The 14250-nt window shown below is 42.7% G+C and overlaps 1 protein-coding gene across 2 annotated transcripts in view; it reads left to right on the top strand.

Annotated features, from left to right (window-relative positions):
• The window catches only part of LOC129817226 (solute carrier organic anion transporter family member 2B1-like), a 36640-nt gene extending 24094 nt beyond the window's left edge, over window positions 1-12546 (top strand). For both annotated transcript variants that reach the window (XM_055872268.1, XM_055872261.1), the window contains exons 7-15: window positions 208-338; window positions 1955-2051; window positions 2319-2483; window positions 3330-3519; window positions 3639-3789; window positions 4314-4483; window positions 8033-8097; window positions 9469-9589; window positions 9807-12546. In XM_055872268.1, the coding sequence (XP_055728243.1) occupies window positions 208-338; window positions 1955-2051; window positions 2319-2483; window positions 3330-3519; window positions 3639-3789; window positions 4314-4483; window positions 8033-8097; window positions 9469-9589; window positions 9807-9993 (1277 nt within the window). In that variant the 3' untranslated portion in view covers window positions 9994-12546. The remainder of the gene's footprint in view (window positions 1-207; window positions 339-1954; window positions 2052-2318; window positions 2484-3329; window positions 3520-3638; window positions 3790-4313; window positions 4484-8032; window positions 8098-9468; window positions 9590-9806) is intronic.
• The last annotated feature ends 1704 nt before the right edge of the window (window positions 12547-14250 follow it).

Below are 14250 nucleotides of genomic sequence, written 5' to 3'. Positions count from 1 at the left end.
AACAACTTTCTCTTAACACTGTCTAAAATTGCTCAAAACGTTACAACATGTTGAAACCAGGAACTGTGCTCAGTGTACACTTCTATACATACAGTGCATTTGATTCAATTTATTATTTTATTTAATAGTTTCATCGAATATTTTTATTTTGTTATTGATAATGTACTTTGCAACTAGTACAGTAACATGTCTCTCTCCTGTCTGCAGATGAGATAGGTCTGGAGAGAGGGGACCCTCGCTGGGTGGGAGCCTGGTGGTTGGGCTTTGTCGTGGCAGCCTCCTTCCTCTTTCTCACCTCCCTGCCCTACCTCTTCTTCCCCAAACAGATGCCAAAAGAGGTGATTGTATATCAGCTGAGTCACAGTCATGACATATATTTCTAATGAAAGTTGCACAATCTTCTCTCATAGAAAATATGTGGTTCAGAGCAAGTGAGAGTGATGTGGTTTGACCTTGCTGAATAAGGTTTTGGCTCATATCCATCATTCTGAAATAACGTTTTTATCAGATTTTGGTTCATGTTTCTCTAATCAGTCATCGAGCACAAAGAAGAATACTCGTGCCAGTTCTTGCTCAATAGTGAAAGTGGCTGTATATCATATTAACATGCCAGAGCATAACTGGGCGTGCACACACACACACAAACACAAACACAGACACAGACACACAGTCTCTCTCTCTCTGTCTCTTGAATGCTGGCGCTTTAAAAGCTCTAAAGCTTGGCGTGTAACTTGAGTGCACTGCATTGCACCATACTTAGAATATGTGGACAACTACAAATACCTAGGTGTCTGGTTACACTGTAAACTCTCCTTCCAGACTCACAGTAAGCATATCCAATCCAAAATTAAATCTAGAATCGACTTCCTATTTCGCAACAAAGCATCCTTCACTCATGCTGCCAAACATACCCTCGTAAAACTGACTATCCTACCGATCCTTGACTTCGGCGATGTCATTTACAAAATAGCCTCCAACACTCTACTCAGCAAATTGGATGCAGTCTATCACAGTGCCATCCGTTTTGTCACCAAAACCCCATATACTACCCACCACTGCGACCTGTATGCTCTCGTTGGCTGGCCCTCGCTTCATATTTTTCGCCAAACCCACTGGCTCCAGGTCATCTATAAGTCTTTGCTAGGTAAAGCCCCACCTTATCTCAGCTCACTGGTCACCATAGCAGCACCCACTCCAGCAGGTATATTTCACTGGTCACCCCCAAAGCCAATTCCTCCTTCGGCCGCCTTTCCTTCCAGTTCTCTGCTGCCAATGACTGGAACGAACTGCAAAATCACTGAAGCTGGAGACTCATATCTCCCCCACTAGCTTTAAGCACCAGTTGTCAAAGCAGCTCACAGATCACTGCACCCATACATAGCCCATCTGTAAATAGCCCATCCAACTACCTCATCCCCATACTGTTATTTTTTTGCTCCTTTGCACCCCAACATCTCTACTTGCACACTCATCTTCTGCACATCTATCACTCCAGTGATCAATTGCTATATTGTAATTATTTCGCCACTATGGCCTATTTATTGCCTTACCTCTGTTATCCTACCTCATTTGCACACACTGTGTATATACGTTTTCTATTGTATTATTGACTGTATGTTTGTTAATTCCATGTGTAACTCTGTGTTGTTGTTTGTGTTGCACTGCTTGCTTTATCTCAGCCAGGTCGCAGTTGTAAATGAGAACTTGCTCTCAACTAGCCTACCTGGTTAAATAAAGGTGGAATAAAATAAAAAATACACTTTACATTTGATCATTTCGCAATCAGACAAACTATCTCTTTGCCACATCATGTGACCCAGGTCTCTTCAAAGGCTATTAGATAGAGTTGATGCAATACAGGCAGGATTACATGTTTACTGTACCGTATTCACACTCAAATCTGTTTTAACACGAGTAAAGAGCATCATTGTGGTTCTTCCTCTCCCCTGGTTAGGAAGCTGCAGGCGATGCCAAAAAACCCAGAGCCGAGGAGAAAAAGAAACCGCTGCCAGACCCCGTCCAGGAGCTCACCCTCACACAGTTCCTCAAAAGTTAGACTCTTTTATAAGACCACATTCGTCTGTTTCCTTTCCATTTCCCTTCATTGTGTCTGTGGGTGACTACATGGCGTTGAGGGTGACGGTCACTGATGTCATGATACTGATAGTATATGAAAAGTAGTTGTGGTGGTCTCTCTCTTCCTCTATTGTTGCTTCTCATCCCTTGTTAAATATAGTCTGAAGCAGTTAGGTCATCGGCTTCATTCGCCTATTTCTTCTCCCTCTCTTCCCCCCCCCACCCCCCCTTCTCTCTCCCAGGTTTCCCCCGTATCACCCTGCGGACCTTGCAGAACCCCATCTACCTGTTGGTGGTGCTGGCACAGGTCCACCTGGCAGCTATGATAGCCGGCCTTGCCACCTTCATGGCCAAGTTCATAGAGCGCCAGTTTACCCAGACCGCCTCCTTCTCCAACATGATGATCGGTGAGAGACACCATTCCGTATCTCTGTGGAACATCCTGGTTTAGATTAAGGTTAAGGTTAGGGTTTGTCTAAAAAATGTGAATAGAAATAGAACCAATGGACCAAATGAAAATTCCACTCCATGGAGAGTGATTGCTTCAGTCAAATCTGCACACCTCCAGTATTTGACACCTGTGTTTGACATATACACAGTATTAGCTGAGAATAATTATGCTTCAACTCTCCAATGGTCTATGGAAAGCACAGGGCGCATAGAAAACGACCATAAACACTTTTGTGGAAATCTAATTAGCCTAGTAAAAAAATCCCCATAAAAAGATTAATGATCAACTGGAGGTAATCATTCACAGATGCTGTCCAGACGATAAAGACTCCATTGTATGTGCAGAGCACAGCCAATCAAACCCCTGCCACCCATGCTTATAGCCTTGGAATACAGTGTGTTCTCTTTGATGATCAGTGTCAAATCTGGATGGGATTTACTTGCCCTTTACCCCAGTGTTGTAGCCAGTTCTTTGGCGGGGTGCAGAATCTCCAGTGTTAGCACCTGAAGCTGCCAATATATCACCATTTTCCATGACAACCAAATAAGCCTGACCATTTTTAGGAGGGTGTTAACAGAGCGAGGCAGAGGGGAACCACCCTGCCTAAGTAATGGGAAACACTGGTTGTGTTCCAGGTTGTCTTTCTCAAAGTCGGGATGCGCACATCACACAGTGTTTAATGTCTCCGGAACCATAGTAACATAGCTATCTTCTGAGATGTGCAGGGCGACTGCAATTAACATTATCTGGAATGTGCCAACTGCTTTATTCTGAGTAACCTTTAATCTTTGTGTGCCTGAAGGTGGGGTGAACATCCCTCTGGCGGTGCTAGGCATCGTGCTGGGCGGGGCTCTGATGAGGAGGCTGAATATCTCTACTAGAGGCTCCGCCCTCATCTGCACGTCAGCCATCTTGATGTGTATACTCACCGCACTGCCTCTCCTCCTCCTCGGCTGCTCCACACAGACGGTCACTGGCATCTACCCCACCAAGTAGGTTGCCGTCTCAAAAGGTTACCCTCACCTCTCCACCCTCCTTAAAACAACACTTAAGCCATAAGTTGCCATATTGTACCAGGCACCATTTCTCTTACATCTTCTTCTGTTCTCAGACAGAACAGGTCTTTGGAGTGTAGCTCTGGGTGCTCCTGTCCGACTGAGGACTTTAACCCAGTGTGTGGCTCAGACGGGGTGGAGTTCAGATCGCCCTGTCATGCAGGCTGCTTGACCAAAGTACTGGATGACAACACCAGCAAAATCCTGGTAAACCACTATACCTGCCTATCCATAAATGGGCTGAATCCTAACTTCTCCTGGCATTCAATGAATATTCCATGTATTATATTTGCACATGAGCTTAAAAAAGAAAGCAGAGAGAAAATGAAATCATATAAGATGCAGAATGACTGAAGAAACCCTAGATGATGGGTTTCAAGGTAGTAGACGTGTCAGACAGACTCTAAAGGGGCCTCACTTCTGCTTTACTGTCACAGCCCGGTGCCTACTGCATGGAAAACAGTTTAAAGCCAGACTCAGCATTCTTGAACCAACACACACACACTTACACACATGCACGCACACATGCTACCACCACACAAAGCCTGGGAGAAGAATATTCGATTTGCTTGAAGCCAGAGAGACTGTTTCTTGATAATGTCTTTTCAATGTCTTTGTGAGATTCTCATTCATACCTAATAATGCCAACAGTTACTGCCAGATGCAATGGTGTGAGTCTGATTGGCCAGTCAGTGGTTAACGTCATGTGACTCTCTCTGTCTCTCTGACAGAAATACACCGACTGTGGCTGCATAGGGGTCAGCGGATCCTATGGTTATGCGTTGCCAGGGACATGCGGTAGTGACTGCAAACACCTCCTCCTGCCCTTCATGGTTCTCTCTGCTCTCACCTGCTTCATTGCATCATTCTCACAGACCCCATCCTACATGATGATACTGAGGTAGAACATACACACACGCCTTTCACACACAGGCCTAACATGATACTAACATACTGAACACACACACCAATGAAAGAGAGGGAGAGGGAGAGCATCTGCAAATCAAAGTCACGTACACAGATTTGAAGATGTTATTGCAGATGCAGCGAAATGTTTGTTTCAAGCTCCAATGCCTAGAAAACAATACCCACATAATCTAAAAGTGAAAAGAAATTAAGAAATATCAGAACAAGCAATGTCAGAGTTCAGGAAGATAAATATATATAATGGTGTGTATAGACAGAATATAAGTAGAAAAGTTGTGTACAGCAGTAGTTATAGGATATGGGATATGCTTAACACCCCGGCAGTCCTACAATCTAAGCTTGATGCCCTCAATCTCACACAAATCATCAAGGAACCCACCAGGTACAACCCTAAATCCGTAAACATGGGCACCCTAATAGACATTATCCTGACCAACTTGCCCTCCAAATACACCTCTGCTGTCTTCAATCAAGATCTCAGCGATCACTGCCTCATTGCCTGTATCCGCCACGGGTCCACGGTGAAACGACCACCCCTCATCACTGTCAAACGCTCCCTAAAACACTTCTGCGAGCAGGCCTTTCTAATCGACCTGGCCCGGGTACCCTGGAAGGATATTGACCTCATCCCGTCAGTTGAGGATGCCTGGTCATTCTTTAAAAGTTACTTCCTCACCATATTAGACAAGCATGCTCCGTTCAAAAAATGCAGAACCAAGAACAGATATAGCCCTTGGTTCACTCCAGACCTGACTGCCCTCGACCAGCACAAAAAAATCCTGTGGCGAACTGCAATAGCATCGAAGAGCCCCCGCGATATGCAACTGTTCAGGGAAGTCAGGAACCAATACACGCAGTCAGTCAGGAAAGCAAAGGCCAGCTTTTTCAAGCAGAAATTTGCATCCTGTAGCTCTAACTCCAAAAAGTTCTGGGATACTGTAAAGTCCATGGAAAACAAGAGCACCTCCTCCCAGCTGCCCACTGCACTGAGGCTAGGTAACACGGTCACCACTGATAAGTCCGTGATAATCGAAAACTTCAACAAACATTTCTCAATGGCTGGCCATTCCTTCCTCCTGGCGACTCCAACCTTGGCCAACAGCCCCGCCCCCCCCGCTGCTACTCGCCCAAGCCTCCCCAGCTTCTCCTTTACCCATATCCAGATAGCAGATGTTCTGAAAGAGCTGGAAAACCTGGACCCATACAAATCAGCTGGGCTTGACAATCTGGACCCCCTATTTCTGAAACTGTCCGCCGCCATTGTCGCACCCCCTATTACCAGCCTGTTCAACCTCTCCTTCGTATCATCTGAGATCCCCAAGGATTGGAAAGCTGCCGCGGTCATCCCCCTCTTCAAAGGGGGAGACACCCTGGACCCAAACTGTTACAGACCTATATCCATCCTGCCCTGCCTATCTAAGGTCTTCGAAAGCCAAGTCAACAAACAGATCACTGACCATCTCGAATCCCACCGTACCTTCTCCGCTGTGCAATCCGGTTTCCGAGCCGGTCACGGGTGCACCTCAGCCACGCTCAAGGTACTAAACGATGTCATAACCGCCATCGATAAAAGACATTACTGTGCAGCCGTCTTCATCGACCTGGCCAAGGCTTTCGACTCTGTCAATCACCATATTCTTATCGGCAGACTCAGTAGCCTCGGTTTTTCTAATGACTGCCTTGCCTGGTTCACCAACTACTTTGCAGACAGAGTTCAGTGTGTCAAATCGGAGGGCATGTTGTCCGGTCCTCTGGCAGTCTCTATGGGGGTACCACAGGGTTCAATTCTCGGGCCGACTCTTTTCTCTGTATACATCAATGATGTTGCTCTTGCTGCGGGCGATTCCCTGATCCACCTCTACGCAGACGACACCATTCTGTATACTTCCGGCCCTTCCTTGGACACTGTGCTATCTAACCTCCAAACGAGCTTCAATGCCATACAACACTCCTTCCGTGGCCTCCAACTGCTCTTAAACGCTAGTAAAACCAAATACATGCTTTTCAACCGTTCGCTGCCTGCACCCGCACGCCCGACTAGCATCACCACCCTGGACGGTTCCGACCTAGAATATGTGGACATCTATAAGTACCTAGGTGTCTGGCTAGACTGCAAACTCTCCTTCCAGACTCATATCAAACATCTCCAATCCAAAATCAAATCTAGAGTCGGCTTTCTATTCCGCAACAAAGCCTCCTTCACTCACGCCGCCAAACTTACCCTAGTAAAACTGACTATCCTACCGATCCTCGACTTCGGCGATGTCATCTACAAAATAGCTTCCAATACTCTACTCAGCAAACTGGATGCAGTTTATCACAGTGCCATCCGTTTTGTTACTAAAGCACCTTATACGACCCACCACTGCGACCTGTATGCCCTAGTCGGCTGGCCCTCGCTACATGTTCGTCGTCAGACCCACTGGCTCCAGGTCATCTACAAGGCTATGCTAGGTAAAGTGCCGCCTTATCTCAGTTCACTGGTCACGATGGCTACACCCACCCGTAGCACGCGCTCCAGCAGGTGTATCTCACTGATCATCCCTAAAGCCAAAACCTCATTTGGACGCCTTTCCTTCCAGTTCTCTGCTGCCTGCGACTGGAACGAATTGCAAAAATCTCTGAAGTTGGAGACTTTTATCTCCCTCAACAACTTTAAAAATCTGCTATCCGAGCAGCTAACCGATCGCTGCAGCTGTACATAGTCCATCTGTAAACTACCCACCCAATTTACCTACCTCACCCCCCATACTGCTTTTATTTATTTACTTTTCTGCTCTTTTGCACACCAGTATCTCTTCTTGCACATGATCATCTGATGATTTATCACTCCAGTGTTAATCTGCTAAATTGTAATTATTCGATTTATTGCCTACCTCATGCCCTTTGCACACATTGTATATAGATTCTCTTTTTTTTCTACCATGTTATTGACTTGTTTATTGTTTACTCCATGTGTAACTCTGTGTTGTTGTCTGTTCACACTGCTATGCTTTATCTTGGCCAGGTCGCAGTTGCAAATGAGAACTTGTTCTCAACTAGCCTACCTGGTTAAATAAAGGTGAAATAAAATAAATTTAAAAAAATAGGTTGAGTCATGACTAAAATACAGTATATACATATAAAGTCGGTAAAACAGTGTGTAAACATTATTAAAGTGACCAGTGTTCAATGATTATATGTACATAGGGCAAAGCAGTCTAAGGTGCATGCAACAAAGATTTCAAGATAAAGAGGATGGGGGTAGTGTGGCATGTTGATATTTGAGGTGTGTGTGTGTGTGTGTGTGTGTGTGTGTGTGTGTGTGTGTGTGTGTGTGTGTGTGTGTGTGTGTGTGTGTGTGTGTGTGTGTGTGTGTGTGTGTGTGTGTGTGTGTGTGTGTGTGTGAAAAAAGTCTGACATGGTTTACTGCGTCCGTTCAGCTGTTGTGATTCACTCTGATTTAAACGCTGTTCTATCCAGCTCTCCATCCCCTCTACCCTCTCCATCAATTTTTCCTTATCTCTCCCACTCTCCTCTGCAGGACAGTGAGACCAGAGGATAAGTCTTTTGCTGTGGGTGTTCAGTACATGCTCTTCAGAGTGCTGGGTGAGTTACAGTGTTATAGCCTGAATTAAAAATTTATTAAATTTAGATTTTGTGTCACTGGCCTACACACAATACCCCATAATGTCAAAGTAGAATTATGATTTTAGAAATTGTTACACATGAATAAAAATGAAAAGCTGAAAATGTTCTGAATCAATAAGTATTCAACCCATTTGTTATGGCAAGCCTAAATAAGTTCAGTTGTAACAAGTCACATAATGCTTAATAAGAAGTCATAAAATAAGTTGCATGGGCTCACACTGTGTGCATTAATAGTATTTAAAATAATTTATATTTTTGAATGACTACCTAATCTCTGTACCTCACACATAGTATTATCTGTAAGGTTCCTCAGTTGAGAAGTGAATTTCAAACACTGATTCAACTGCAAAGACCAGGGAGGTCTGGAAAATGGCTGTCTAGCAATAATCAACAACCAACTTGACAGAGCTTGAAGAATTAAGACATTTATAATGTGCAAATATTGTACAATCCAAGTGTGCAAAGCTCTTCGACTTACCCAGAAAGACTCACAGCTGTAATCACTGCCAAATGTGATACTAATGTGTACATATTGGCTCAGGGGTTTGAATACTTATGTAATCAAGGCATTTTAGTGTTTATTTTCATACTTTATTTTTTACAAATGTTCATATTTTTCTTCTACTTTGACATTAGAGTATTTTGTGTAGATCTATTACAATTAAATCCATTTTAATCCCACCTTTCAAAACAACAAAATGTGGAAAAGTCAAGGGGTGTGAATACTATCTGAAGACACTGTATATCAGCATTACACAGCCAGCCACACTCACCTCTTTGCCTTGGATTCCAAGAAATGTAGATAAAATTACCTACAGTGATCGACTTTTCTGCTCGAGCAGACATCCATAATTTTAACAGCAAATGTCTGGGAAACTGCCTTTTAAATATTTAACCCTGAATTTGACTGTTTGTCCTGTTAGGTGACATTAAAGGTACAGTACAGTCAGCAATATGACGTAGATGCACAAATCAAACAGCATAGTGGGTCAATTTCCACAACAACTAAAAGCATTGGAGCGCGATGCCAAACTTCTCTGCTGTTTTGGTCCCGTGTTGTAAAAGTGTGAAGCGAACTTGTGAGCATGCGCAGATACTGTGTGAGAGCGAAGTCTTGCATCTCACTCATCGCAATATCTGCATTACTGCTCATGCAATGTCATTTAGCTGACTCTACCTTTAAGCAGGACCATGTACACTATGGAAATAAGACTCGACAGGGATAATTAAGACAAAAACACTGCCGCTCATAAAGAATCACCTCAAAGGCGCTCATCCAAATGTCTGTTTACACAGTGTGTTTATAATTCTGTGTATGTGTGTCTCCAGCGTTCCTGCCAGCCCCAGTCCTGTATGGCACTGCCATAGACACCACCTGTATCATCTGGGGGAAGAAGTGTGGGAGGAACACGTCCTGTCACTACTACAACATGGACCTCTTCAGACAGAGGCAAGCGCCAACAGATATGTCAGCCATGTCAGTCATTCTAGAAAGTATTTGAGATGTGCTTGATTTAGCATAGAGCAGTTACGGACCATTTTACCAGGCAAACTAAATCAAACACAGTTCAAGTATTTAAAAGTATTTCCAATACTGTATTTCTTAGACCCAGGCCTGTTATAGAGTAGTGGTATGTCTGATATTCTCCTTTCTCTTCTGGGTGCAGGTTCCTGGGTCTGCAGGCATTCTTTGTCACCGGAGCATTTGTCTGCTTCCTGCTCTCCCTCCTGGTCCTGAGACATAGAGCAGGAAAACAAGGCCAGCAGGCAGGACAGGGATACACTATGATTGACAGAGAGCAGAGTCCAGACAAGAACACTGCCTCCAATGAATTGCAGAGTATGGCAGCATAAGAGAGGCCTGATAGAGAAGGAGAAAAAGAAAGAAAGAAAGAACTGAATTGCGAACTGAGTAGAAAGTCTATTTCTATCCCCCAGAGGGTCATGATGAGAACTACAGAAATGAGAGCTGCTCCTTAGAATTCTCTCTCATTGAGAGTCCATCTCTTACTGTGTGTGTCCTCCATTTTGTCCATGGGAGGACTTGTTACTTTCTCTTCCTGACCCCTGTTGGCCAATGAGCAGGGCTTCGAAAGTGTTGGTGAAGCTACTCTGAAAATATAGGTTACCAAGCAGGCAATTACTTCACACTGGAAGAAGTTAAGCTACACTAAAGCTACCCTTTAAAAAAAGATATAGTTTTATTAAACTAAAGTTACTTTGAAAAAGGAGTTCACTATATCCAAACTACCTGGTGAAAATGTATAAAAATAAAAATTACATCTGAAATGTCATAGATTACCAATTGCAATAACGCATCACTTTGGGGTATCAACAGAATGTGTAATTTGCCTATTAATCACAAAAACTATGTATCAAGTGAGAATTAAGTCATGTGTGGCTCAATTGGCAGAGCATGGTGCTTGCAATGCCAGGGTTGGGGGTCTGATTCCCATGGGGGACCAGTACAAAAATGAATCCATTCTGAATAAGCGCATCTGCTAAATGAAAAAAATGAATTAGGCAGGTGTGATGCAGAAAAAAATGAAATGATTGACTACATCACCCATATCACCCATTTTATTTTTGCAAAAAAGTAGGGTGGAGTTCCAGTAGTTAACTACACCCCTACATGGCAAAAAGTAATTAGGTGTGCAACTCTAGATTTCTTACATACTCATATTATTATTATTTGATTTCTTTAGCCCGCTCGAGCTTAAACGATTTAACACGAAACCAACTTCCAAATGCCCAGACTGCCCCAACTGTGGTTGCTTGAGAAAAATATTTTTGATAACATTTATACTTTTTGAACCATATCAATATTTAAATGAGCTCCCAATGCATTTCAATGGAAAAAAAGGGTCACAGAGTTCAATTGTAAAAAATAAAAAAAATAAAAAGAGATTTTAGACCAATCTCTATTAAGCTATTAACACCAAACCAACAATGAAATGTTCAGACTGGCCCAACTTAGATTTCTTGTCAAAGGATTTTCTTATACTATGTTTACTTTTTTAACTATAACGATCTTAAATGTGCATAAATTAACATAAGTTTAAATGAGAACCATAGGAATACAAGGGTAGCTTATCAAAATGGACCAGTTCCTTGGCCAGTTAAGCTAAGCTACAAGACCAACTTTAAAACATTCAGGCTATACCTACTTCAAATTCTTTAAAATCTGTATTAACTATAACTACATGAATGTGTCCCACATTTGCATAAATTAACTCACCAACAGTAACTCTTAGACCATTCAAACTACAGACACCAAACCAACTTTCACATGTTCAGGCTATCATAACTTCCAATTCTTAAAAACACGTATTAACTAGAACTATTCGAATTTGCATAAAATACCTCACCAACAGTAACTCTTGAACCATTCAAGCTAGAGACACCAAACCAACTGCCACGTGTTCAGGCTAGCCTATAACTTTCTAGTTACCTACTAAAAATACTACCATATTTTAATTTAGTTCAAGTAACACCAAGCTACTGCAAAATGTCTTTAAATTACTGCGTGAACTACATAGTTCCCTACTCCCAAAACTATGCTTAGAGAAAGTACACTATTACTGCGCCCAAACTGACTGTAATAATGTGTACAGCAAGTGCTGTATCTGAGCCATGGCACTTTTACTATAACATGTCATTCTCTGGGATCAGTCTGAGTGGTTCCCTATCCACTGAAACAGGGTCAGATCTTTTTCTATACCTCTTATGGTTAAGGTTAGGACTTGGGGAGTATAAGCTGATCCTAGACCTCTAGAGGATAATCTCTACCTATAGTGAGTATTGCAGGAGACACCTGATCTATGAACTGTAGATCAGCGTTATCAGACCAAAGAGAACATTAGATAACCACACTTACCAAGCCAATGGTCTTCAGATGTTGGTTGTTTTTATACCATTTTTATATACCATATATTTTTCTACAGATTTAAAAAAAAAACTTCTTGTCCTTTGTAAACAATATAAAGTGGTGAACGTATACTTTCAAAGAAAAGTATCATTATAGATTGAGGAGGTGCCTTATATATAAACAACTCCAATAATATATCATGCTTATAATCTTATCCTGTGAAGAAAAAAATGTAAATATTTTCACTACATTATATAAAGTGGAATTTATATTTGATGGACAATTCCACACAAGGCATCTGTTTCTCCATTGCTCTTGTCATGTAATGAGTTATGGTAGGCAAGCATTGTGAGTACAAATGCCCTTTCCAAACAGGGAAGAAATCATGCATGTAATGAACTAATGTGAACCCATGTGACATGGAAGAGGGCATTGCTCTCCAAGGGGAGCGAGAGGCGGGAGTTGTGAAACCTGAGCCAAGCATTTATAACTGCCATCCTGAGTAATGATACACAAGGTTAATAAACTCTATCAGCAGACATGTTCAGTCCTCATCCTTTCACTGCAGAAAAGGTTGTGTCAAGGAGTCATGCCAGGAGATGGCATGTTTTTACTTCATAGAGCAACTGTGTCTTGCTGACTTACTGTCTTAAACAGGTATGGGGTGACACAAGCTGGTGCATGAACGATTGTGAGTGTGGACCTGCCAAGACCTCCCTAACATTGATATATCTGATATCTGAATCTCAGAATATCAGAGTTAACATCTGGGAGTCCTGCCATGTCCCGCAGAGTCAAAAGGCAAAGAGGCCCAATTCCTGTTGTCATTCCAGAGAGACACATAATTCTTGAATTGTGAGCGTATCAGCTGGCTGGCTCTAACACTGCTGCTTCCAGAACACTATGTTGGGGTATAGGGGAGTGTGAGTGAGTGAGTGAGTGAGTGAGTGAGTGAGTGAGTGAGTGAGTGAGTGAGTGAGTGAGTGAGTGAGTGAGTGAGTGAGTGAGTGAGTGAGTGAGTGAGTGACTGACTGACTGACTGACTGACTGACTGACTGACTGACTGACTAGGCAAGTCAGTTAAGAACAAATTCTTATTTACAATGACGGCCTACCCTGGCCAAACCCGGACAACGCTGGGCCAATTGTGCACCGTCCTATGGGACTCCCAATCACGGCCGGATGTGATACAGCCTGGATTCGAACCAGGGACTGTAATGACCTGATGAAGGCAATTCAATCTCCCGATTAGTCACCAGTTAAAGTATCCTAGGGTAAGGATTTTTTGGGGATAGGTTCAATTAAATGTGCATACATTTATTACTTCTGCATAAGTAATTGAACATATACAAATTGTATTTTATTTATCTCTGACCCCTTAATGACCAGTCAGCTAGTCACAGAGGTGTGCTGGCGAGTGCGTCTGTCAACTGTCTTCAAATAATTTGTCAGAATTCTCCTCTCTAGTCTATGTACACAGACTAATCTTTACCTCAGCCACATCTCCCCTTATGTATTCCATTGTGAAACTGCATCCCATGTCTGCACCCTGCTTCCTCTGTCTGTGTGTGTGTGTGTGTGCGTGCGTGCGCGACTTCCTCTTACAGAAAATCTGACCCATAGTGCTATGAAAACATGAAGTTGTGAAATGCTGAATAGTTTAAAGCCAAAGGTTAACCATGTTCACTGACAGGGATATGAATTAAAGTGCATAGTGACATTAAATAAGGTTGCCACCAATCAGAAATCCCACTAGCCAACTGCTGACCTCCATATCTCCATATTTTTATTTATATATTTTATTTGCCTTCACCTCCCTTATCTCACCTCACTTGCTCACATTGTATATAGACTTATTTTTCACTGTATTATTGACTGTATGTTTGTTTTACTCCATGTGTAACTATGTGTTGTATGTGTCGAACTGCTTTGCTTTATCTTGGCCAGGTCGCAATTGTAAATGAGAACGTGTTCTCAATTTGCCTATCTGGTTAAATAAAGGTGAAATAAAATAAATAAATAAATATCTTCACAATGCAGCAGAATGCCAAACATGGCATTTCATGTGGAAAAACACATTGAAGTGTGCTACATGACCTCAGCTCTCCTCTCGGTAAATGAATGTCTCAATCTCAATAGTCTCACCTTGACTCCTCATGTTCTCTCCTCCTGTCTTCTCTCTGCCTCCTCAGTGCCTCCTCAGCGCTATCCCTGATAAAGGGCTCCCTCTAGTGGTCACAATG

Source organism: Salvelinus fontinalis, chromosome 2 (assembly GCF_029448725.1).
Source record: "Salvelinus fontinalis isolate EN_2023a chromosome 2, ASM2944872v1, whole genome shotgun sequence".
NCBI lineage: Eukaryota > Metazoa > Chordata > Actinopteri > Salmoniformes > Salmonidae > Salvelinus > Salvelinus fontinalis.
This window is presented reverse-complemented; position numbering and strand designations above follow the sequence as displayed.